Source organism: Bacillus rossius (genome assembly GCF_032445375.1).
Source record: "Bacillus rossius redtenbacheri isolate Brsri chromosome 4 unlocalized genomic scaffold, Brsri_v3 Brsri_v3_scf4_2, whole genome shotgun sequence".
NCBI classification, from domain to species: domain Eukaryota; kingdom Metazoa; phylum Arthropoda; class Insecta; order Phasmatodea; family Bacillidae; genus Bacillus; species Bacillus rossius.
In genome coordinates, this window is record NW_026962011.1 from 29,674,347 (window position 1) to 29,699,053 (window position 24,707).

The window sequence follows — 24,707 nt, forward strand, 5'->3', positions numbered from 1 at the left end:
TTGCGTTTTTATTTACTCATTCTGGTTTACTTTTCTGATCTTATATTTTTTTTAGCTTAAATACTTCACTTTGACGTATTTTTTTAGCTGCTTTCCCTTATGATAGTGTATGTTTTTAATAAGTTATATTTTATGGTGTTTGAAGCTTTTAAACACGCATTATCCTCGTTCAATCTACAAATTAACTCGCAAAACTGAGTGTTTGAATGACTCCAAGCCCGAGGCTCTTCGACTTTATCTCTTGTTTGTTGAATCTCTCCTTGACTCATATTAGTTCTTTAAATGAATTGTGTACGCTACGGTACTTTTATTTGTTGTTGGTCCCAATATTTTCGATACGTTTATGTAAAAGGCGTACCTACTTCTTTTAACGATATCCTCATATGAAGACTGTGCTCTCAATATATATGAATCGCCTTATTATAGCAAACTAAGATTTTTATTGTTCTAACATTAAACATACGAAATTGGTGAGCTGACACCTGAGGTGCGAAGAAACTTAGCTTGTCTATGCACAAAACAATATTAAATATGGATTTTTATCACAAGTTAGTCATGAAATGTGTTATTATATATATTATAATATGCCCTGCGAATAAAAGTATATTGATACTGGACGCATCTGCATTGTTTCAGGTTTCATAATCTCATTCGGAATGCGCTGCAACATGGGAATGGCGAAGCTACAGTTCGAGCACGGGGTGAGTGTTGGGGCCAGCCAGTTGTCTGTGTCAGTGTTGGGGCCAGCCATTTGTCTGTGTCAGTGGCGTCAGGCGAGTGGTTGAAGGGGAGGGTGTGCTGCAGCACTGCGCACACGCCAGAAGCAGCAGTTTGATCAGAAAACTTGCACGACTGCTCTAAAAAATGAAGATACATTTTTTTTAAAACTATCTTAGTTATCAATTGTAACAATAAAACATTTTTTCTTACCTGTAATTTTTTGCGATCTAAAAAAATGCATTGTTTTGGTAAGGGACCCTTTACTAAACTCCTGCACAAAAATAATTAAATTATCCAGAACACACTTTAATAACTAATATACATTAATATAAATGATTTATAAACAATACTTTACTATGGAAAAAAATTGCTAGCTAAATAAATTTACAGTATACTAAAAATTGAACTTTGTATAATGCAATGGGCAATAGAATTAATTATTAGTGTGAAACTTAATATAATTAGCCAACCTATTCACTATTGCACTTTGCCGCCAAAATAAACATTTTTGGCCCACTGAAGAGCATTTGTGAAACATTTGACTGAATATTTGTTGGGTGACAAACATGTACCTACGTGTTAGTTCAATACAGGTACATTTTATTTTTTGAAAACATCACTTAAAATATTATATTCAGAAGCTTTGTGTGGCATCTCATGTAAAGCTCATCCGCATTTCCTCTCTGTATCTCTCTTTTTCTGTTTCTTAATAATATATGCGTGCCTTCACTTTGTAAGTACATTAAATGCAGCATGATAGTCATTGCATGCCTCCCATACACTCTTCAGCTCATTCCAATGTAATTTCGCTTGTGGGTAATCTAGCGCATCAGCATCATGATGCCTGAAGGACACATTTCAAGCCCGAAAGTCACAGTGAAGAAAAATGTCGGCAGAAAACGAGCCAAATTTGTTTTGAAATGTAGTACATCTTCAAAAATTACATATATATAGTAGACACGGAAGAATATTTTTTTCTTTTCTTCACAACTTTTCATGTTGGATTTATTATTAGGGATACGAAACATTTTTTATATTACGCAACATAGTAATAAGGCGGAATCTGCGAAACTTCAATTACTGCCAAACATTTATAAATATAATTATTTATCTGTTATGTTTTGCAGGCAAAAATCCTTTGTAACCGTGAACGCTTGAGCTACGGTTTCGTTTTGTGAGAGTCATGGGTTCGATCTCAAACCGCGTCATGACTAAAATCACAGGCTCCCAGTTGGAAAACTGGTGATTCTGACAGAGCTGTAATCTTGGAGGCCCTATGGTTTCAAGCCCCAATTCATTACCGAGTGAAGTCGAACCATTGTTGAATGTAACAGTGTCTCGCTGGTTTTTAAGTTTACATGTTCATGCAACGAACGGAACGCGGCCTTCATTTACTCGCGCATCCTTCACTCCTCCCGATGGATGATGTGCTAGGGAAAAGTCAGTTTCCCGCCGTAAAAAATACAATCGTCCGCGGGGGTGGCAAACCCCCTCCCTTATTTCTTCTTTCCCGTGACGCCCCCGAACGCCCACCCCCCAAACACACCCTCGCCCGTTCCTCCGAGGATGCGGAAGTGATCCCCGTTTGTAGGCGTAGCGGAGTTCTGCCATGAATAGAATCAGAATTACAAAAAGGCTCTCCCCCCCCTTCCACCCCGCGCACAGTGCTGCCCCATCCCCCACCAACACCCCCCAGTTAGTGGCACGTGACAATACGCTGATTGTTGCCGACTGGGAATGGAAGGGGTGGGGGTGGTAGCCAGAAACATTTCAAATGGAAGTGAAGCCAGAAACCCGGGAGGGATGGCGTGGTGAGCGCGCAGTGCAACAACGACCTACGTACAGCTCAAGCCTCGCGGCCAGGTGACCCACAAAATTTTCACGAGATCCTGTGTCGCGACCCAGGGTTTTGGTAAAAACTTTCAAGGCAAGATTTTTTTTAAAACAAGCTGTATAATTGATTACAAACTCTCTTCCCCTCGAGAGGTGAAGACCCTGAGATCAGGCTGCAGGGTTGCGATGAGGAACACAAGCCGAGACAGTCGATTTTTCAAATGTGGTTTTCAGCCCGTCAATAACTATTACCTCAAATTTCACAGCTGTCTTTAAATGACAACAGCGTTCTCGACACTTGACCAAGAACCAAACGAAATGGAAATTAGTTACTTTTTAGTAATTTAACGAGCCTACCACATCGTCCATAAGTTTTTGTAGAAGAAGTGAGCTATGCATAGTACGGTCCTCCAAATTTAAAAACTCACTGTTAAATTCAAGAAGTCGGATGAAGCAATGAGCTATCATTAGGAAATATCCGTTTTTTTTTAATTTGGTGAAACTGATTTTGGAACGCCGGTATTTTTTTTTTTAAAATCACTTCAATAAATAGCCACCATTATTCCTTACTTAAGTCCATAATGGGAGATCAATAGGCCTACCTGCTATTCCCTTGAATTGTGTTGTATGTCTTCATTCATCTGCCGTGATCTCTAATTTGAGACGTCCTGGCACATGTAAAAATTAATTAATATGCTTATTGAGGTTCAAAAGTCCATAATATTGTACCTACCAGACATTACAGACAATTAGACCAATAGAATTTGCTACCGTCATATTGGTAATTTATTTAAGCGGTAGAGTGCAGCATTGTCAAACAATAGATCTTCAGCTGTCATATCATCTGCCAACATTTTCAGCCATCTTGTCCAACATACTGAACATCCGTGACCAACAACCGACGATTTTAAGCCTCTAAAATACTGATGACACTAGCATTCAAAAATACATTTCTTCTAAAGTCTTTAGTCGTTTGAATCTGGCGATTGACAACGTGGGCTACAGTTCCGTGAGTGGACAGGACCCTCGCTGTGGGTCAAAGGCGTCGAGCTCAATTCCCAGCCAGGACAAGGAGAACTTGTTTCTCGAGTCCCTTCCCTCCAAAACAATGAAAAGGTAGTGCGAGACCATTGTGGAATGGCCCTCACAGTTCGCGGTTCGTCGCGAGAGGTTGTCGCTTGGGCCGCTGTGGCGCGCTGGCGGCGCTAATGGCGCTCGGGCGAAACTGCTCTTTCCTCGCCGCGACGCCCCCGCCCCCTGCCGCCGTGACGTCACGACTTCCTGTTGCTCGCGAGAACCTCCCCCCCCCCCCTTTTCGACACCCCCTGGCCATCGGGCGAGGCCCGTCTCCGGACAAGAGCCGCAGTCAACGCGGATCGCACTTCGACGGCCCTCCGAGTCGGGGAGCTGGTGATCTTCAGGGGAACTGCATTCCGTGACGTAGTTGAAGTCACTTCACAGCCTCGACATCGCCGTGTCGTTCCGCCCAGAACATGGCGGACAAATAGTGCTTGATAACGCCTGATGATGGTTAGTAAGTGTGAATTACAATCTCTGTCGTTAAAAAACAAGTCGCGTTCATAAAAATATTCCACAATGCAAACACCACACTTCAGTCAATGCATTGGGCGTCTTTCTAGTATGACGTACAAATGAACTAAAGGAGAAAAAACGGCTTCACACAGCTACCGTGCAATCATGCAGACGCGGCCACCCCTGCTCCGTGTATGGTCCTAGCAGTTGTTAATTTGGTAACAAACTGAGTAGAAGTGGTTCCACGTAATGTTATCAATTGAATTTCTTGATATTAATTTCACATAAATTTAAAAAATAAAAAGTATTAGATGGATATTAATGTTTATTAGCTTATTAATTTGATCTTTTGACACGTAAAAAAATTCTCAGCTCGGCGCATGGACTAATATGCATAAAACCTTCGCATGCAAGCTTCTATAACAAACTATATTATTTAAAAATATAACTAACAAAATATGTGTCTTTGTAGACACAGAACGAATATGGACAACATACATTTCGCACAACAAACCTACATCCGAATTACGGAAGAGTTATTATCGGTTAGAAATATTTTAATTGGTGATAAAAATACATGTAGCAATATTTGAAATTCCCTTAGTACAAAATTTAAAAAACGCATATATGTTAAATTACCACTTTTAAAACCAATGTTCAGCAAATTTTTAAAAAAACATGACTTTTAAAAGAGTTTTAAAAACGCAAATAGATAGAAGGTTATCAAGCCTATAGGTTATGTAGATTGCATTTTTGTGCGAACCAATGTATGACGAACAAGTGGAAGTGGATATTGACCAGAGCTCGTGAAGCACCGCGACTCTAACAGGACGCATATTGTTTTCCAGAAAGTAAGGTTCAACTGGACGGTGGCGACGGAGAGCGCCGTGGACTCGTCCTTCTTCTGGGGCTACCTGGTGACGCAGGTGCCCGGCGGCTTCCTCGCCTCCATGTACCCCGCCAACCGGTGAGCGCCCTCTCAGTTGACCAGCTGTACGCCAGTCTGGCACCAGACACCAGTAATTGCCGAGGCTTCCTCGCCTCCATGTACCCCGCCAACAGGTGAGCACCCGCTCAGTTGACCAGCTGTACGCCAGTCTGGCACCAGACACCAGTAATTGCCGAGGCTTCCTCGCCTCCATGTACCCCGCCAACAGATGAGTGCCCTCTCAGTTGACCGGCTGTCTTCGCCAGTCTGGAACCAAACTCCAGCAATTGCCGAGGCTTCCTCGCCTCCATGTACCGCGCCAACAGGTGAGCGCCCTCTCAGTTGACCAGCGGTACGCCAGTCTGGCTCCAGACACCAGCAATTGCCGAGGCTTCCTCGCCTCCATGTACCCCGCCAACAGGTGAGCGCCCTCTCAGTTGACCAGCGGTACGCCAGTCTGGCTCCAGACACCAGCAATTGCCGAGGCTTCCTCGCCTCCATGTACCCCGCCAACAGGTGAGCGCCCTCTCAGTTGACCGGCTGTACGCCAGTCTGGCACCAGACACCAGCAATTGCCGAGGCTTCCTCGCCTCCATGTACCCCGCCAACAGGTGAGCACCCGCTCAGTTGACCGGCTGTACGCCAGTCTGGCACCAGACACCAGCAATTGCCGAGGCTTCCTCGCCTCCATGTACCCAGCCAACAGGTGAGCGCCCTCTCAGTTGACCGGCTGTACGCCAGTCTGGCACCAGACACCAACAATTGCCCAGGCTTCCTCGCCTCCATGTACCCGCCAACAGGTGAGCGCCCTCTCAGTTGACCGCCTGTCTTCGCCAGTCTGGAACCAAACTCCAGCAATTGCCGAGGCTTCCTCGCCTCCATGTACCCCGCCAACAGGTGAGCACCCTCTCAGTTGACCGGCTGTACGCCAGTCAGGCTCCAGACACCAGCAATTGCCGAGGCTTCCTCGCCGCCATGTACCCCGCCAACAGGTGAGCACCCTCTCAGTTGACCGGCTGTACGCCAGTCAGGCTCCAGACACCAGCAATTGCCGAGGCTTCCTCGCCGCCATGTACCCCGCCAACAGGTGAGCACCCGCTCAGTTGACCGGCTGTACGCCAGTCTGGCACCACAATCCAGCAATTGCCGAGGCTTCCTAGCCTGCATGTACCCCGCCAACAGGTGAGCGCCCTCTCAGTTGACCGGCTGTACGCCAGTCAGGCTCCAGACACCAGCAATTGCCGAGGCTTCCTCGCCGCCATGTACCCCGCCAACAGGTGAGCACCCTCTCAGTTGACCGGCTGTACGCCAGTCAGGCTCCAGACACCAGCAATTGCCGAGGCTTCCTCGCCGCCATGTACCCCGCCAACAGGTGAGCACCCTCTCAGTTGACCGGCTGTACGCCAGTCAGGCTCCAGACACCAGCAATTGCCGAGGCTTCCTCGCCGCCATGTACCCCGCCAAAAGGTGAGCGCCCTCTCAGTTGACCGGCTGTATGCCAGTCAGGCTCCAGACTCCAGCAATTGCCGAGGCTTCCTCGCCTCCATGTACCCCGCCAACAGGTGAGCGCCCTCTCAGTTGACCGGCTGTACGCCAGTCAGGCTCCAGACACCAGCAATTGCCGAGGCTTCCTCGCCTCCATGTACCCCGCCAACAGGTGAGCGCCCTCTCAGTTGACCCGCTGTACGCCAGACAGGCTCCAGACACCAGCAATTGCCGAGGCTTCCTCGCCTCCATGTACCCCGACAACAGGTGAGCGCCCTCTTAGTTGACCGGCTGTACGCCAGTCTGGAACCAGAATCCAGCAAGTGCCGAGGCTTCCTCGCCTCCATGTTCCCTGCCAACAGGTGAGCGCCCTCTCAGTTGACCGGCTATACGCCAGTCTGGCACCAGACACCAACAATTGCCGAGGCTTCCTCGCCTCCATGTACCCGCCAACAGGTGAGTGCCCTCTCAGTTGACCGGCTGTATGCCAGTCTGGCTCCAGACACCAGCAATTGCCGAGGCTTCCTCGCTTCCATGTACCCCGCCAACAGGTGAGCGCCCTCTCAGTTGACCGGCTGTACGCCAGTCTGGCACCAGACACCAGCAATTGCCGAGGCTTCCTCGCCTCCATGTACCTCGCCAACATGTGAGCGCCCTCTCAGTTGACCGGCTGTACGCCAGTCAGGCTCCAGACACCAGCAATTGCCGAGGCTTCCTCGCCGCCATGTACCCCGCCAACAGGTGAGCGCCCTCTCAGTTGACCGGCTGTATGCCAGTCAGGCTCCAGACTCCAGCAATTGCCGAGGCTTCCTCGCCTCCATGTACCCCGCCAACAGGTGAGCGCCCTCTTAGTTGACCGGCTGTACGCCAGTCAGGCTCCAGACACCAGCAATTGCCGAGGCTTCCTCGCCTCCATGTACCCCGCCAACAGGTGAGCGCCCTCTCAGTTGACCCGCTGTACGCCAGTCAGGCTCCAGACACCAGCAATTGCCGAGGCTTCCTCGCCTCCATGTACCCCGCCAACAGGTGAGCGCCCTCTCAGTTGACCGGCTGTACGCCAGTCTGGCTCCAGACACCAGCAATTGCCGAGGCTTCCTCGCCGCCATGTACCCCGCCAACAGGTGAGCGCCCTCTCAGTTGACCGGCTGTACGCCAGTCTGGAACCAGACTCCAGCAAGTGCCGAGGTATTCCTCTCCTCCATGTACCCTGCCAACAGGTGATTACCCTCTAAGTTGACCAGCTGTATGCCAGTCTGGAACCAGACTCCAGCAAGTGCCGAGGCTTCTTCGCCTCCATGTACCCCGCCAACAGGTGAGCGCCCTCTCAGTTGACCGGCTGTACGCCAGATTGGCACCAGAGACCAGCAATTGCCGAGGCTTCCTCGCCTCCATGTACCCCGCCAACAGGTGAGCGCCCTCTTAGTTGACCGGCTGTACGCCAGTCTGGCACCAGACACCAGCAATTGCCGAGGCTTCCTCGCCTCCATGTACCCCGCCAACAGGTGAGCGCCCTCTCAGTTGACCGGCTGTACGACAGATTGGCACCAGAGACCAGCAATTGCCGAGGCTTCCTCGCCTCCACGTACCCCGCCAACAGGTGAGCGCCCTCTCAGTTGACCGGCTGTACGCCAGTCTGGCACCAGACACCAGCAATTGCCGAGGCTTCCTCGCCTCCATGTACCTCGCCAACATGTGAGCGCCCTCTCAGTTGACCGGCTGTACGCCAGTCTGGCACCAGACACCAGCAATTGCCGAGGCTTCCTCGCCTCCATGTACCTCGCCAACATGTGAGCGCCCTCTCAGTTGACCGGCTGTACGCCAGTCAGGCTCCAGACACCAGCAATTGCCGAGGCTTCCTCGCCGCCATGTACCCCGCCAACAGGTGAGCGCCCTCTCAGTTGACCGGCTGTATGCCAGTCAGGCTCCAGACTCCAGCAATTGCAGAGGCTTCCTCGCCTCCATGTACCCCGCCAACAGGTGAGCGCCCTCTCAGTTGACCGGCTGTACGCCAGTCAGGCTCCAGACACCAGCAATTGCCGAGGCTTCCTCGCCTCCATGTACCCCGCCAACAGGTGAGCGCCCTCTCAGTTGACCCGCTGTACGCCAGTCAGGCTCCAGACACCAGCAATTGCCGAGGCTTCCTCGCCTCCATGTACCCCGCCAACAGGTGAGCGCCCTCTCAGTTGACCGGCTGTACGCCAGTCTGGCACCAGACACCAGCAGTTGCCGAGGCTTCCTCGCCTCCATGTACCCCGCCAACAGGTGAGCGCCCTCTCAGTTGACCGGCTGTACGCCAGTCTGGCACCAGACACCAGCAATTGCCGAGGCTTCCTCGCCTTCATGTACCCCGCCAACAGGTGAGCGCCCTCTCAGTTGACCGGCTGTACGCCAGTCAGGCTCCAGACACCAGCAATTGCCGAGGCTTCCTCGCCGCCATGTACCCCGCCAACAGGTGAGCACCCTCTCAGTTGACCGGCTGTACGCCAGTCTGGCTCCAGACACCAGCAATTGCCGAGGCTTCCTCGCCGCCATGTACCCCGCCAACAGGTGAGCACCCTCTCAGTTGACCGGCTGTACGCCAGTCAGGCTCCAGACACCAGCAATTGCCGAGGCTTCCTCGCCGCCATGTACCCCGCCAACAGGTGAGCGCCCTCTCAGTTGACCGGCTGTATGCCAGTCAGGCTCCAGACTCCAGCAATTTCCGAGGCTTCCTCGCCTCCATGTACCCCGCCAACAGGTGAGCGCCCTCTCAGTTGACCGGCTGTACGCCAGTCAGGCTCCAGACACCAGCAATTGCCGAGGCTTCCTCGCCTCCATGTACCCTGCCAACAGGTGAGCGCCCTCTCAGTTGACCCGCTGTACGCCAGTCAGGCTCCAGACACCAGCAATTGCCGAGGCTTCCTCGCCTCCATGTACCCCGCCAACAGGTGAGCGCCCTCTCAGTTGACCGGCTGTACGCCAGTCTGGCACCAGACACCAGCAATTGCCGAGGCTTCCTCGCCTCCATGTACCCCGCCAACAGGTGAGCGCCCTCTCAGTTGACCGGCTGTACGCCAGTCTGGCACCAGACACCAGCAATTGCCGAGGCTTCCTCGCCTTCATGTACCCCGCCAACAGGTGAGCGCCCTCTCAGTTGACCGGCTGTACGCCAGTCTGGCACCAGACACCAGCAATTGCCGAGGCTTCCTCGCCTCCATGTACCCCGCCAACAGGTGAGCGCCCTCTCAGTTGACCGGCTGTACGCCAGTCTGGCACCAGACACCAGCAATTGCCGAGGCTTCCTCGCCGCCATGTACCCCGACAACAGGTGAGCACCCTCTCAGTTGACCGGCTGTACGCCAGTCAGGCTCCAGACACCAGCAATTGCCGAGGCTTCCTCGCCGCCATGTACCCCGCCAACAGGTGAGCGCCCTCTCAGTTGACCGGCTGTACGCCAGTCAGGCTCCAGACACCAGCAATTGCCGAGGCTTCCTCGCCTCCATGTACCCCGCTAACAGGTGAGCGCCCTCTCAGTTGACCGGCTGTACGCCAGTCAGGCTCCAGACACCAGCAATTGCCGAGGCTTCCTCGCCTCCATGTACCCCGCTAACAGGTGAGCGCCCTCTCAGTTGACCGGCTGTACGCCAGTCAGGCTCCAGACACCAGCAATTGCCGAGGCTTCCTCGCCTCCATGTACCCCGCCAACAGGTGAGCGCCCTCTCAGTTGACCGGCTGTACGCCAGTCTGGCACCAGACACCAGCAATTGCCGAGGCTTCCTCGCCGCCATGTACCCCGCCAACAGGTGAGCGCCCTCTCAGTTGACCGGCTGTACGCCAGTCTGGCACCAGACACCAGCAATTGCCGAGGCTTCCTCGCCGCCATGTACCCCGCCAACAGGTGAGCACCCTCTCAGTTGACCGGCTGTACGCCAGTCAGGCTCCAGACACCAGCAATTGCCGAGGCTTCCTCGCCGTCATGTACCCCGCCAACAGGTGAGCGCCCTCTCAGTTGACCGGCTGTATGCCAGTCAGGCTCCAGACTCCAGCAATTGCCGAGGCTTCCTCGCCTTCATGTACCCCGCCAACAGGTGAGCGCCCTCTCAGTTGACCGGCTGTACGCCAGTCAGGCTCCAGACACCAGCAATTGCCGAGGCTTCCTCGCCGCCATGTACCCCGCCAACAGGTGAGCGCCCTCTCAGTTGACCGGCTGTACGCCAGTCAGGCTCCAGACACCAGCAATTGCCGAGGCTTCCTCGCTTCCATGTACCCCGCCAACAGGTAAGCGCCCTCTGAGTTGACCAGAAATTTCAAGAATGTTCCAGAACAAATATAAGTTTAGACATATTCCTAATTATGTAGGTTGTGTCAAAAGAGTTTATTGTTAGTATAAGGTTTGATAAGTTTTATTGGTTTAGGATAAAATGTGTTATTTTTATGTATATTTAGGTGCTGTAAATAAAAAATAATTTAAAACAACAAAATGATTTGTGGTTTTAAGCTAAAAATATCTGATATTTATTTTAATATTTGGAATATATTTTTACTTTACTTTTCGCAGTTTTAAAGTGTTTCCTTTAATACTGCAAATCATATATATTTTTAAAAAAAATATATGCCTTGTTTTGTCTTGACCTTTGTGATCATGATTTTCTCTTGGGTTTTTTATGAACTACTTTGATGTGATATTGTCTTCAGCATTTTAAAGTAGCTAATTTATATGAATTTATTTCATGTTAGTACCGATAAAAACATCTCATTGACGTATTTTTATGTTTGTATGTTTCGAATAATTCTTAAATATATTTTATAACTACTGATAAGTTATTTAAGTGTTACAGATTACAGAATTTATCTAATCTATGTTGAAAAATATGAACACTATCGAAGTTATTTCTGAAAATTTAAATTTTACCTTTGTAGAAATTAGTTTATATGTTAAGTAGGTGAAATAATTTGACAAATACTGATTAAATCACGCTCATTGATACACAACTCTTTACTCAGAGGAAGTAGAAGAGGTGTTTGGTTACTTGGTTAGAATGATCAAGCTTTAAGTGGGCTGCAACTGCTTGTTTTCCGAGCTATCTTGGTAGGAGGGTTGAGTGGGAGTGCTAAGTGTTGAGTGATAGTTCTGAGAGCTGAGTGCCGAGTGCGAGTTCTGAGAGTTGAGTGCGAGTGCAGAGTGCTGAGTGCCGAGGGATGGCTGTCTGTTTCAGGATCTTCGGCACGGCGATAGCGATATCCTCCTTCCTGAACCTCCTGGTGCCGGGCGCCATAATGCTGGACCCCAAGATGGTGATCGTCGTGAGGATCTGCCAGGGGCTGGTCGAGGTCAGCACACCCCCCCCCCCCCAATCCCTTTTTTTTCTCTCTCCAATTACCATTCGGCGGCGACTATTAGAGACAGCTTGTCTTCGCAACATTAGAAGAGACATAGTCAGCACATGTCTTCAACATCTTTATTTGTGAAATATCAATAAACGAGTGACGGAATTTAGAAGTCCGGGCATTTTATAAAGTTTTATTAATGTGGTAAAAATACTAATATTTACTTTATCGATAATTATGTTATAGTTAGTAAAAAAGCTGTTTGTTCCTTATCACGACTGCTAAAAGATCATAGTAATTAATTGAACACACACACACTGCATTAATATTTAGCGTATATTTTAGGTGTAAGAAGAATTTTTTTAATGACAGAAAGAATTTTATGGACTATAATCATAAGGAGAAAACGATACTGAAGCTTTGATATATTTGATTCATCTTTGATGTGCTTGGTTTGATTAAACGTTTTCGTATAAATACCTGGAACCTAGTTATACCTGCTGTGATGCACCATGACTTATGATGGACCTGAGCATTTTCGGTCATACATTTTGTATCGAAAACCAATCATAATTTAGGACCGTTTTCCTAATGTAAATAGCTTTCATGGAAAATATTGAGGTTGTTCGTTTCGGTACGACTATGATCTGCAAAATTATCGGGTTTTATGACTTCATTGTCTTATCTATACTCATACTGATATAGCTTATTTATTATTTGTTATTCCATAATGTAACAAGTCTTTCATAGGGTTCATACTATTGTATTTCTTTTAGTTTTGAGCTTGTTATTAGCCAAGAGTGTTCATGGATGAATCCAATTGAAACTGGTAGGCCACAATTACACTATAAATTAAAATAAAGAAGTTTATAAAGTCTTATTCACACCCTGCTCAGGCTGTTTAATTGTTCACCTTTTATATTGTTTCGATATAATAACTCGCAAAACTAGGATCTTTCAAAATACCCGATCTATGAAGTCTTTAGGATCGAAGTTACTTAGCTTGTCTGCTATTCCTGGCTCGTTTCCGAGTCTGGGTCCCGTCCTACTCATAAAGGCTCCCCTACTGCAACCCCTTGGCACTTGATATCGCGAGCGGAGTGAATTACGTCACAGGGGACCAGTACCTCGGCGAGAAGACGTTCGCCCAGGAATTCAATAAAACGCGCGCGCTCTCCTGCCCTAGCCACTCCTGGCCCTCTAGTAGCTCGTCAGGGGCATTTTGTCCTTTGAACTTCCGCAAGAAGGACCCGGAACCTCGCACCCAGTGTCCTGTGGGTTGGGGGGGGGGTGAACACGATCCTTGACGGAAGCAGGCTGGAACCTAGTGACGAACTGCACATCACAGATCAGCTACATTTGTCATGAGACTAATAATGTTTGTTTTCAAGCACTGTGTCCATTAAAGAGTGTCTACTTTATGATTAATTATGATTATTACTTTATGATTAATTAATGTTTTAGTTTATGCGTGGTGAATAATTAATGACCAAATAACAAGCTCTGGTCAATAGTAACCTGTAAAATAAATATTTAAAATAAATAATTATACATGTGCAATGTTAACATAAAAGAAACAGACATTTTGTGACATAAAGGTAACCAAATTTTTGGTTTTCGGGAAGATTGTCCTCATGTAATTGAGAAATAAATGTTCGCTGAGCTGTGGCGTGTTTATCTCGGTCGAAGGGCGTGACGTACCCGGCGTGCCACGGCATCTGGAGGTTCTGGGCGCCGCCGCTTGAGCGCTCTAGGCTCGCGACCCTGGCGTTCTGCGGCTCGTACGCCGGCGTGGTGCTGGGCATGCCGCTGTCCGGCGTGCTGACGGGCGGCATCAGCTGGCACGCGCCCTTCTACTTCTACGGTGAGCGGCTGCGCGCTGGCTGGCGAGTAGACCTTTTCGCTTGCTGAAGCCAAACGACAGATGCTCTAGTAGCTTCGCATCCGAAAGTAACGATGACAGCTCCTTTCTGTGGACATAAAATTAGCGGCTCCTAAGAATGCTACTTAGGTGTGAGTGGGCATAGCACCCGTAGCACTACATAAAATTTTATATTAAAAACCAAACCCTCCTTGCTGCTACATTTTTGGCGATATGCATGATATTGAACCGAACAAAATAAGTTAGTACGCCGAAAAAGACACTACAACATCGGCAAATTTTACAGAAGGCCGTGTTCTGTTGATGCCTGGACTCGAAGACCAAAGGAGACCAGTCAAGAAGGACAATGCACTGTTTCTGTTCCGGCAGGTGTGGTGGGGCTGATCTGGTACCTGTTCTGGCTGTGGCTGTCGTTCGAGAAGCCGTCGAAGCACCCCACCATCTCGGCGCGGGAGCTCATGTACATCGAGCAGTCGCTGGGGCAGAGCACGCTGCAGGCCATGCCGACGATGGCGACCACGCCGTGGAGGGCCTTCTTCACCTCCATGCCCGTGTACGCCATCATCGTGGCCAACTTCTGCCGCTCCTGGAACTTCTACCTGCTGGTGCTGTTCCAGGCCTCCTACCTGCAGAACACCTTCCACCTCAAGATCGAGGAGGTGATGCCCCTTTTCTACATTGCATTTTGTATTGTGTTGTCCGAGAGCAGGGCTGATTTCTGGGAGGAGCTCCGGAAGTTTTGTACCCCCTCCCCACAAAAACTTGGATCGAGACTTAGGGCTGCTTGCAGAGACAGGTAAGTAAAATCTAAGCAAAAATTTGCAGGTTATTCAAATGGTGAACTACTTTACTTTGCCTCAAGTCACGATTGTGCAAGTCGGTATTAATACCTATTCTAATATCTTAGTCCATATACTAGATCCAGGCTAAGTTGTTAAAAGTTATTCATCCCTATTTTATAAGTATTTAAAATAAAACTATCCCAGACTGGCTTGTAGCTGCTGGGCGTAGCTTCGCTGCTGTCCTGTGCCTCGACGGCCAGGCAGCCCCTTGTCTTCTCGTACGCGGGGAGAATGAAGCTGTTAAGCCGCTGTAAGTGGGGAGCGAGGAGGGGTGGGGGATGGCACGTGACAAAGGAGAGTTATCAGGCGGTTATGATAGCCTCTTAAATCTGGGATGCCGCCCCCTCCGCCTCCCCCTGCCGAGCTGAAGTCGCGACGCGGAACTAACGCGCCTCGCTCCACGAGCAGAGCCACTTCGCGGGGATAAGTGTATCGTCGCACGCGCTCGGCTGGTCACGGGAGGGGAAGGTGTGTGTTACTCTCTCTCTCTCTCTCTCACTCCGGTTATTATTTATAGACGCAATCTGCCCGCCGGTGCTATCAGGCAAAGTAGCAGGGGCGAGGGAGTGCTGGACTAGTCGGTTCCGCTTGCGAGAACATGAATCGCATAGCCCCGATGGAGCCGGATTACAAAGGGACTACGGAGAACTTGTGATGAGCACACCTTCCTCCCGTCACGGTGGTGGGGATTCAAATCCCGGGAGAACTACTTCCTCCTATTATCCCACGTAGAGAACCGACGGTGTTCGTTTCTGCTGGACGATATTGTTTTCCGTTTCTTCGCCTACCTGTTCAGACATCACTTAAGTGTGATATTAAAACATAATATTTAAACAGATATATTTTATTCTAACTATTTCGTTACAACATGAATAATAGTTAGATACACAGTTGTCTCTAGTTTACTTGGTTGAAAGTCACTGGTCCAACGCCCTTTTGATTCCGGCGAGCGCTTGAAGAGTACCCAGCAAGCGGGAAACAAGCACCACCGTCGGTCAGGAGAGTTTGTGGGTGTTCCCGGCAGACGGGGTTCGTCGGCGCACTCCCGCACCTGCTGATGACGGTCATCGTTCCCCTGGGCGGCATGCTGGCCGACCACGTGCGCAAGCGAGGCCTGCTCACCACCACCAACGTGCGCAAGATCTTCAACTGCGGCGGCTTCGGCATGGAGGCGGTGTTCTTCCTGGTGGTCGCCTACGCCACGACGGCCGTCGCCGCGACCACGGCGCTCACGTTCGGCGTCGCCTTCAGCGGCTTCGCCATCTCCGGTGAGCCCCGGCGCCGAGCTTCACCCTCGCGAGTTCCCCGGTTGAGGTCACGCGCGTGCTGTCTCAAACACACTCGTTCAACCCTCCATCACTCGTCCACTAGGCCTGTACTAACACGTCTATCAGCTGTTCCCTGATTCTACCTTTGAGGTGCAGGTACAGGGAGGGAGGAGGTGCGGAAAGCCGGACATGTTCCGGAAAACATGCCTCCAGCCAGGGGAATTGTCGCTACTTCAATACTTTACTCCTGGTCAGATCATCCGCCTCTCCCTTGCGCTCGTTCATTCCTTCGTGATTGTCACCTACCAATCGTTCATTCACCCACAACTATTGATAAAAATGCTACTAAATATCAATTCTGACCTTTTATTATACTGTAAAACACATGCTAATATATTTCCAGAAATTTTTGACTGATAAAGATACATTTGTGAATTTGTATTAAGTCATAATTTGCATCATTTCGTCCGAAGGGCGGTATGAAGTGTTAAAAAAGAAATGAAAAGAGAGAAGTCGAGCGTAATTTGTGTTTCATTTGAAACCATATGCTTGTCCGATTTCAAAGGCAGTAATTTCTTTGTATGGTCATCTTGCATTAACTTGTAAACACCAGAGTAAGAATTATGATTGTTGTACTCTAAAAAACTTTGCATGAGTCAGCAAACATGGGCGCAAGGTGGTTTTCTGGTGTAAAGATATTGGGCAAGAAATGTGGGATCATGAATCGAGGGCATACGTCGTTCTTGGCTCGCAGGCTTCAACGTGAACCACCTGGATATTGCACCGCGGTACGCCAGCATCCTGATGGGCATGTCCAACGGCATCGGCACCATCGCGGGCCTCATCTGCCCCATCGCCATCGACAACATCACCAGGGACCACGTGAGTAGCTTGTGTTCCGTTACCCCCTCAGAGCGCGCCGATGACAATGACCGCGTGCACGTTCCTGACGGTGTTTACCGTCCGCAGTACGAAGGCGGAGACGAAGTGCAATACCCAGCCCTGGACCCTCAAATACTCCAAAACTTTGGATTCTCCAACTTAACCGGTATATTTCAAGTACATGTTTTGATACTGCTGATCTTCTGTTGCTTTTCACAGAAGCAGAACATCATGCATTAATTTCCCGTTATCTCTGCCCACTAGTTTTCCAGACTTAGAGTGGTAAACTCGTGGAATAAAGATAGCTATGCTCCAGCGCTTCCAGTACTGGGTGTGGTATTTTTTACACCTTTGTATTATTTTTAAAGTATAAATTTTGACCACTTTTACTGTCTACAGATTATAATTCAGAGATAAATCTACGACTTTCAAGTTTTCTTGACTTCTAAACTCCAACTGAATATATTGAAATAATTCTAAAATGTTTTTAAATCGCGCGAGAACTTCCGAGTTTTCAGAGTGCGCTGGCACAGGAATTGGTTCCAAACAGTCTGGTGTATGTATAATATGTCTACCAACAATTTTAAAACGTGAATTTCCACTTCTCCCAAAACTGAAAGGATGATTCAAGACACCTTTTGCAATCGCAGTGTTCCCGTAAGAGTGGGTAATCATATCAAAGTTAAAGAAAACTTATGAACTGGAACTGAGAATTTTCCTTTTGTGTAGAAATATTATCAATCTTTAAATAAAGTCTTTGAGTTTATTTTCCAAATAATTATTGATCTAATAAGCCATAAGAAACCCGTGTGATACAGTAGTTATTTATAGCATTTATGAGTATAGACTTAAGAAATCTACTACATACATCCCTATCCAGAAAATATACGTATCCACGACTAGCAAAAATATACTTTTACAAAATTATATTCTATATTGCTTACAAATAGTACTTCGAGTGATTGTCAGATTATCTCATTAATTTCACTGACACGATGACACATGTGTTGGAAGTTAGACCAGATTCGCGGTGCCGTCCAGGATCTAACTCTTGTCACTTGCGAGAAAACTGACAACTTTATCATGACGTAGCTATCGGTCTCGCATTTATTGTGTTGAGTGTTTAACATGCAGTGAGTCTCCTCTGCGTCCCTGAAGAAGGCTTGATGAACCGATCAGTGATGTAGATTGTGTACACAGTCTACGTATTTCTTTAGACATTACTGAATTTTCCTGGCTCCCCTGGAAAAACACACAGACATAAAAAAAATCGAAAAAAAAGTTAAAATATTTATTTTTCTGTGCTTGTTTTACAGGATGTAACAAAATAATAAAAAAGGAACGAATTTAAAATAAATTTCCTTTCTTTTCTGAATGTCATGGCGTAGTAGCTATTCAAACTTCCTTCCACCCTCCGTCACTTCTTTTGTTCCTTCTTTCTTTCTGCTCCCTCTGCTTATTACATTCTCTCACGCTTTAACGGTTAGTTGGACGCTCGGCGTCAGTCTTCGCGGACGTCTGCCAGAACGAAAGATACGGCAGGGAAGAGCCAGGGCGGAGAGGAAGAACGGTCTATGTGCCGGTAGCCTCGCCTCACCCACAGCGGATCAACAGAGCGCTCTACAATAACTGTGCAACATAAACTAAGAAGATGCGATCATTCCTAAACACATTTTTTACGTATGTTTTATATGTATGTGTTATTTGGTGCCATAAGACTTCATGACTTCCTCAACGAAAAAAATAAAGCAAATGATTGAGTTCGAGAATGGAATATTTCCAAAATACACAATACCAATTTGTATATTATTGTAATAATGATTTTCTGGCTTCTTTTTTAACAAGTTATAGTGCTGATACTGAAATTAAAGTACTAATATAAAAAAATTAGAATTCAAAAATGTTATTTCATATTTTTTATGCTATGTCAGCATATGAAACAATTGGGCGTTGTAATTATGCTTAAATTAAATGAAGGCACTCCATTGACATCAAAATTCCAAGGTTAAAATAATACATACTATTCACTATATAATACACCGTCACCGAGAGAGATAATGCAAGGGTAAATCACTGGGCTTACGCCTACATTCTGCTGGGCCTGTGTACCAATCCCGATTCTGTTGTAGGTAATGATTCATTTTTTCCATGGTTTCCACAATCACTCCATGCGTGCGCTGGGATGCGTTCTTTGGATGATTCCTGCAATGTACACACGCCACTGCAAGTGTTCACTTTATGTCATAGGGAAAATCCAAAGAACTACAAAGAAAGATGAATACAAAAACACACGATAATAAGTCGAAATCAGCCGATATTAAAGGTAAAGGCGGCACAGAGAATTCCGTGGAAGGAATTAGTCAGAACAATATCACAGCCCAGACAAACACAGTGAGTTGACAGCGACGAGACAGTTGGAACAAAAACAGTAAATACAGACACACAACAACCTTGAACACAGCGATTTTCGGGGGAACCCAACGATGATACCAAACAGATTATCTGGAGAACACGCCGACAGTACAGAGACGCACATTGGAACCCAGCGATAGAGTTAAACGTGTATTCAGACAACACAACGACGCCCGCACAGACTAACACAGATGACTTCCTAAGACAGAATTCTCCGTCCCGACTGTACATTTGATATTTTCTTAGTGTTTTTGTATTCATCTTTCTTCGTTTTCTTCTACGCCATACAGTGCAAACTAGAAATGGTGTATGCCTAAAATAATGATTTTAAACAATATGTCTGAGCGTTTCCTTGCTACAGACTATGGATTGTTTTGTTTAAAGTCGCCATCTGTTACCAGATCCGGGACCCACCCATAATTCTCGAAACAGTCCATTTAGAGCGATCAAAACAAGGAACCACCACAAGTGACCTGGCATGCACTATCCCGTGTGCGCGCAAGTTGTGACAGCTCCCGCGACTGGTGCATGCGCAGACGCAGCAGAGCTGGAGGACGGTGTTCATCATGGCCGCCACGGTGCACTTCATCGGCGTCACCTTCTACGCGCTGTTCGCGTCGGGCGAGCTGCAGCCGTGGGCGGAGCCCGTCTCCCTGGACGAGAAGAAGAACTGGAACCCCCTGGAGGACGCCTTCCAGGGAGCCACTCAGGGCGTGGTGAGTGGCAACCACCAGGTCCGCGCACCTGACTCGATTCCCAGGCTTTCCCAAGCTCGCCTGTCCATCTCCTCTTCGCCAGCTCGTCATCTCTTCGTGTCCTTGCCTGTGTCTACCTCTGCAGTTTAGTCCATTCTTCATGTGCCTCATCTAATCTTCACCAGCTCTACATCTCTTCGTGTCCTTGCCTGTGTTTACCTCTGCAGTTTAGTCCATACTTCATGCGTGTCATCTAATCTTCACCAGCTCATCAACTCTTCGTGTTCTTGCCTGTGTTTACCTCTGCAGTTTAGTTCATACTTCATGCGTGCCATCTAATCTTTACCAGCTCATTATCTCTTTGTATCCTTGCCTGTGTCTACCTCTGCAGTTTAGTCCATACTTCATATGTGTACTTTACTAACTCGGTAGTAACCAATTGGCTCGAGAGAAATGTTTTAATGACGTGGCAAAGCTTTGTGGAGATCGAAGTGTTAAGGATTATTTTTTGACTGATTTTGGTTGTTGATACAGAAAAGTTTGGTGTAATGAAACATAAATTTAAATATCACGTCCATCTACCAATATAAGTGTTTCCAGATGTGTAAGCATGTCATGTCGAAATCAATAGCAAGGACAGGTTTAACAATTAATGTGCTATAGATATATCGATTTAGACCACAAAAACTTTTTATTAGGAACTGTCGAAAAGGACGCAAAATGAACAGTATTATTACTCTACAAATTTGATTTAACTATTTTTTTTAACTAATTTATAATTTTAAAGTACCTTTTTTTTTGTAGAAACTTGTATTTTTGAGATTTACAAATCCGAGTTCCGTAAATTTACATCAAAATAATATATTCGGTACAGCTACTATAAAATGTAATGAAATGTCCCTTATAATTTTCGTGTTATTTTACTACGAAGCCAACATACACAGTTCCTAAGTTAGCACGAAATACAAATGCATTACCCTCCACTGAAATATTCTCAAGAGTATATGGTAAAAAATGATTAGAGACAGGGACACGAAAGCATCTTAGTCTGCAAAAACCGGGCAAGGAATCCATTTTGGCATATAGTCAAAGTTTGCAATTTCGGTTTTCCAAAGTGTCTCAAGATCACTTTCAGAAAATGCTAGGTTAGTTCCTACTTCCAAACTCACCGGAATACAGCTTTTTTTCCTTCAGTTCTTCGTCTTTAATAAACTTGGCGTTCACAAACGTAAAAAAAATATGTATTTAAATGGGTGAATGGTTACCACGAGCGTAAGAAGTGAAAAAATCACACTTCGATAATTCACTTGAACATTATACGAAAATATTAAATAGTTCACTTGAACGATAAAGGTAAACAATAAAGTAGGCAAAAAAACTTAAAAATACACAAACGCTATTGAAAATTTTATAAAAAATGTGTCTATAATAATTAGAATTGAAATTACGTAATTGTTTTTCAAAGAATAATACTCAGTCATTTCCAGCGTATAGTGGAAATACAGATCACTGACGCTTGCACGAGAGTGAGTAGTGTGGAAGGGGTGAGGAACGCACCTTGACTATCCCTACCCGTTTCCGCTATCGACTGCCCCACTCCTGAGCCTTGCAACACGCTTCACGCCGAGATGACTTGCGCAGGACTCCCAGCTGAGCGGACACGCCGTCAGCTACGGCGCCGTGGAGCAGACGGGCGAGGGCCCGCCCCTGCCGGCGACCAATCACGTGGAGGCTGTCCAGCCCGAGTCCAAGGACGGCTACTACAAGTACGGCTCCGTGGACGACACGTACTAGCCGCCCGCAGCAGCCGCGGCCGAACATAACCTCAACCCGGCCGGCCCAACGCGTGCGTCGCGAGGCTTGGGCAGTGACCGCCCGCCGTTGTGTTATCCTCGCGGGCGAAGACAGGACTGCCACAGCCTTGCCACTCATGCGCCGTTCAAAACTCCCCCTGTACATATGTGAGCTAGTGTCCTGGCCCTTATGTTCCACGTCATGCATTACCACTGCAACACGCTTCGTCGATTTCTCATCGGCTGTTCGTCGGCTCTAAGGAGCCGTTTGCAATTTCGACCCGTACTGAACTTTAAATGTTTGCTTCTGGATCATGTTATTTGAAATCACTTTAAACGAGAGATTTTTAAAAATGCTCAGAAGCAGAATAATCGTTCAAATGTTTGAAGTCAATGCTGTGGTAAAATATAAACGTGTAATGTTCGGGTCACTGATGTACGAGTGAGTGAAACAACCCCAAATACATGTTGATTTACTGTCAATTATTGTTTAGTACCACGCTGTACGCATGCTGGAGAAAAAAAAATTGTAACAGCAATTAATTAGTCAGTTTCCTAGTCTGTGTGTTGCTGCTACTGGTAATTAGTCGTTGTTGCTGTAAAGCAGTGGCTTCCCTCTCCAGACAAGGTTTAAAGGAATGATGTCAGGGTACTTGTTTTCTTTGTAACTATTCGCGCAAGAACTGAATTACTATACCGAAAATATTTTATGTACTGCTACAGGTACAACTAAAAAATGAAATATTTGCTTATTAATTTTTATTCAAACAAAGTAGTCTGAGAACGTTCAAAAATCAATGGAGGTATGTAATAAGTTGTCAGCTAAAATATTCACAATATAAATAATAATATAAAGGCCTAATTATTTATTGCAATACTTTTAAAAATAAATATGTATAAACGTCTAGTCCCCCCACCTACTTTAAGTTACCGTACTCTATTGAGGAGACGAATCACTAAAAAATAAACACATTTATAATAATTTGTGAAGTCTTAAGTTATTCGTCACAACGCGTGTTGCTGTATCTAGACGTAAGTACATAATTACTGACAATAAGATAAGTTAATAGATTAGTTCCTTATTCGCTTACACGTGTTTCCGTTGTGTGTATAATGTTGTTGTGTGATAAGATCTGTTAGTTGTGTGTAAAACACTCTTTTCGTCAAATAAATATATATCAATGTTTTGTATCTGGTTTAATTTCCTTAGTAAAAAATAAACGCACATAATACCTCTACAATTCTACTGAAACCATTTAAAGTTTGCTTCTTCTAAACTTCTAAATGATGATCCTTTTCAAAAATAAATTGTTAGATATTGGAGTGATTTCTGCAAAGCTCAATGCCCTTAAGGAGTTAAAAGAAAACAGTAATAGTTGACATTTAAAAAATTTTATTTGAGTGTTCTGACAGGGAATAGGATTAGTTTTTGGAACGTGAAGTGAAATTATGGCTAGTGTCGGATGAATACAAGTCAAATGTAACCACATCATCGTAAAACTGCATTTATTATAACATAGTTAAATTAATTCGGTAACATAAAAAAGGTGTCAATAGCAAGCCATGACTAATTGGAATGTTGGAAAAGAGAACCAGCAATGACAGATAATAAGTTTTCCTTTAATTAAACCACATAAATGAAAACTGCCTCATGACAAAATAATATTGCCAATGTCTACTTTTATAATCCGCTGAAATTTTTGTGAAAAAATGTGTCGAAGATTGTTTTTAATTATGCGTGAGGTTTCTTTGCGCAGTTTGCTTCACACGCACAATGCTTGTGCTGACTCATGACTCTCTCGACGAGTGAATGAACATCATACTCGTCATCATTTCGTTTTGTTTTCTTCTCTTCCAAATGTGAAATTTAAAAATAAACTTACCAGTCTTATCGTCTCACGTTTGTTATTTGTGCTGTGATCGCGAAAGACAGTCCAGTGGCAAGAACGTAAGCAGAATTTCGTTCCGTGTTGGAGGAGGGGGGAGGGAGGATAGAACCTCATTACTTATATTTGCTTTCGAAATATACCATTTGGTGGGATGTATAGATTTTTTAATGATTTCTTATGATTAAAGAGGGGGTTATATTTCCCATCCCCTTGAATACGCCATTTTCCAGTGGCACGCAATACCATCACTAGCTCAGTCATGAGGAGGATTATCATATCAGTATCAGTGACACTTTCTGCAATTGATATCCTTTCAAACATTGCCGCTGCGACAAGACAATGTTGTCGTCTGAATGTGCGGGCCATAGTTGCGGATTTGAATCAGTCCAGAAGACATTGTTTCTTTAATGGGAACCTAGACTTATACAACTTATACAACTCAGTTTAGGAATTTCGTTATCTTTCCAGGTATGCTAAGCAACTAATTTTACGAATTTCATTAAATTATTATATGAGCGTTTTTAACAAAAGTAAAATGCAATTAAAGGGACCTTCTAGTTGTAGATTATTTGGAAAAGCAGCCGGATTATATTTCACTAGTATTCTACCAAATAAAACTGTATCGTGATTAGTTATTTGTAGAAGTGATGGCTAAATAAAACAATTTTAATGTAAAATAACATGAATTTTTATATAAATTTTACTGTATGTAGAAGATTTTCGTGCAATTTAACAGTATCGTATTGTTGCATAACCTTACAAAATATTTGGTGATTAAAAATATTCATAAATGTTTACATCTGTTATATTAAGACTACATGGCGTACCATTTTTTCCCTAAATCTAGGAGAGCCCGATAAATAATGTTTCAATATCATTTTAGTTTTCGTGCACGGAAATAAAACAGTCACGTAGTTTCAAAATTTAAGGCTTTAAGAAATATTGTTATTACAACACTCAAGAGTTAAATCATCTGCACACAAAGACTTGTTTATTTTTGTGTTTCAATGAACAAAGTTCGTTTTAAATTAAAGTTTTTCAATATTTTTGAAACATTATTACGTTGAGCAAAGCAACAAAACCAGTTCAAAATGTCCAGACCCTTGAAACATATACTATAGAACTCAGTAGGTACCAGAACTCTCTGGAAGTCGTAGGGACCACTGCGCCCAGCGCTCCTAGCGAGAGATGTTTCGTACTTAGGATTAAAGGAGTTATGTCGTGGTTATGAATTTCAG

The 24,707-nt window shown here is 45.9% G+C and overlaps 1 protein-coding gene across 1 annotated transcript in view; it reads left to right on the forward strand.

The window, feature by feature from the left end:
- Positions 1 to 22,767, forward strand: part of LOC134542030 (vesicular glutamate transporter 1) — a 165,538-nt gene extending 142,771 nt beyond the window's left edge. The window contains exons 5-13 of the mRNA XM_063385876.1: positions 637 to 701; positions 4,935 to 5,053; positions 11,695 to 11,809; positions 13,496 to 13,670; positions 14,058 to 14,347; positions 15,555 to 15,798; positions 16,553 to 16,680; positions 19,629 to 19,808; positions 21,429 to 22,767. Of these exons, the coding sequence (XP_063241946.1) occupies positions 637 to 701; positions 4,935 to 5,053; positions 11,695 to 11,809; positions 13,496 to 13,670; positions 14,058 to 14,347; positions 15,555 to 15,798; positions 16,553 to 16,680; positions 19,629 to 19,808; positions 21,429 to 21,581 (1,469 nt within the window). The 3' untranslated portion in view covers positions 21,582 to 22,767. The remainder of the gene's footprint in view (positions 1 to 636; positions 702 to 4,934; positions 5,054 to 11,694; positions 11,810 to 13,495; positions 13,671 to 14,057; positions 14,348 to 15,554; positions 15,799 to 16,552; positions 16,681 to 19,628; positions 19,809 to 21,428) is intronic.
- The last annotated feature ends 1,940 nt before the right edge of the window (positions 22,768 to 24,707 follow it).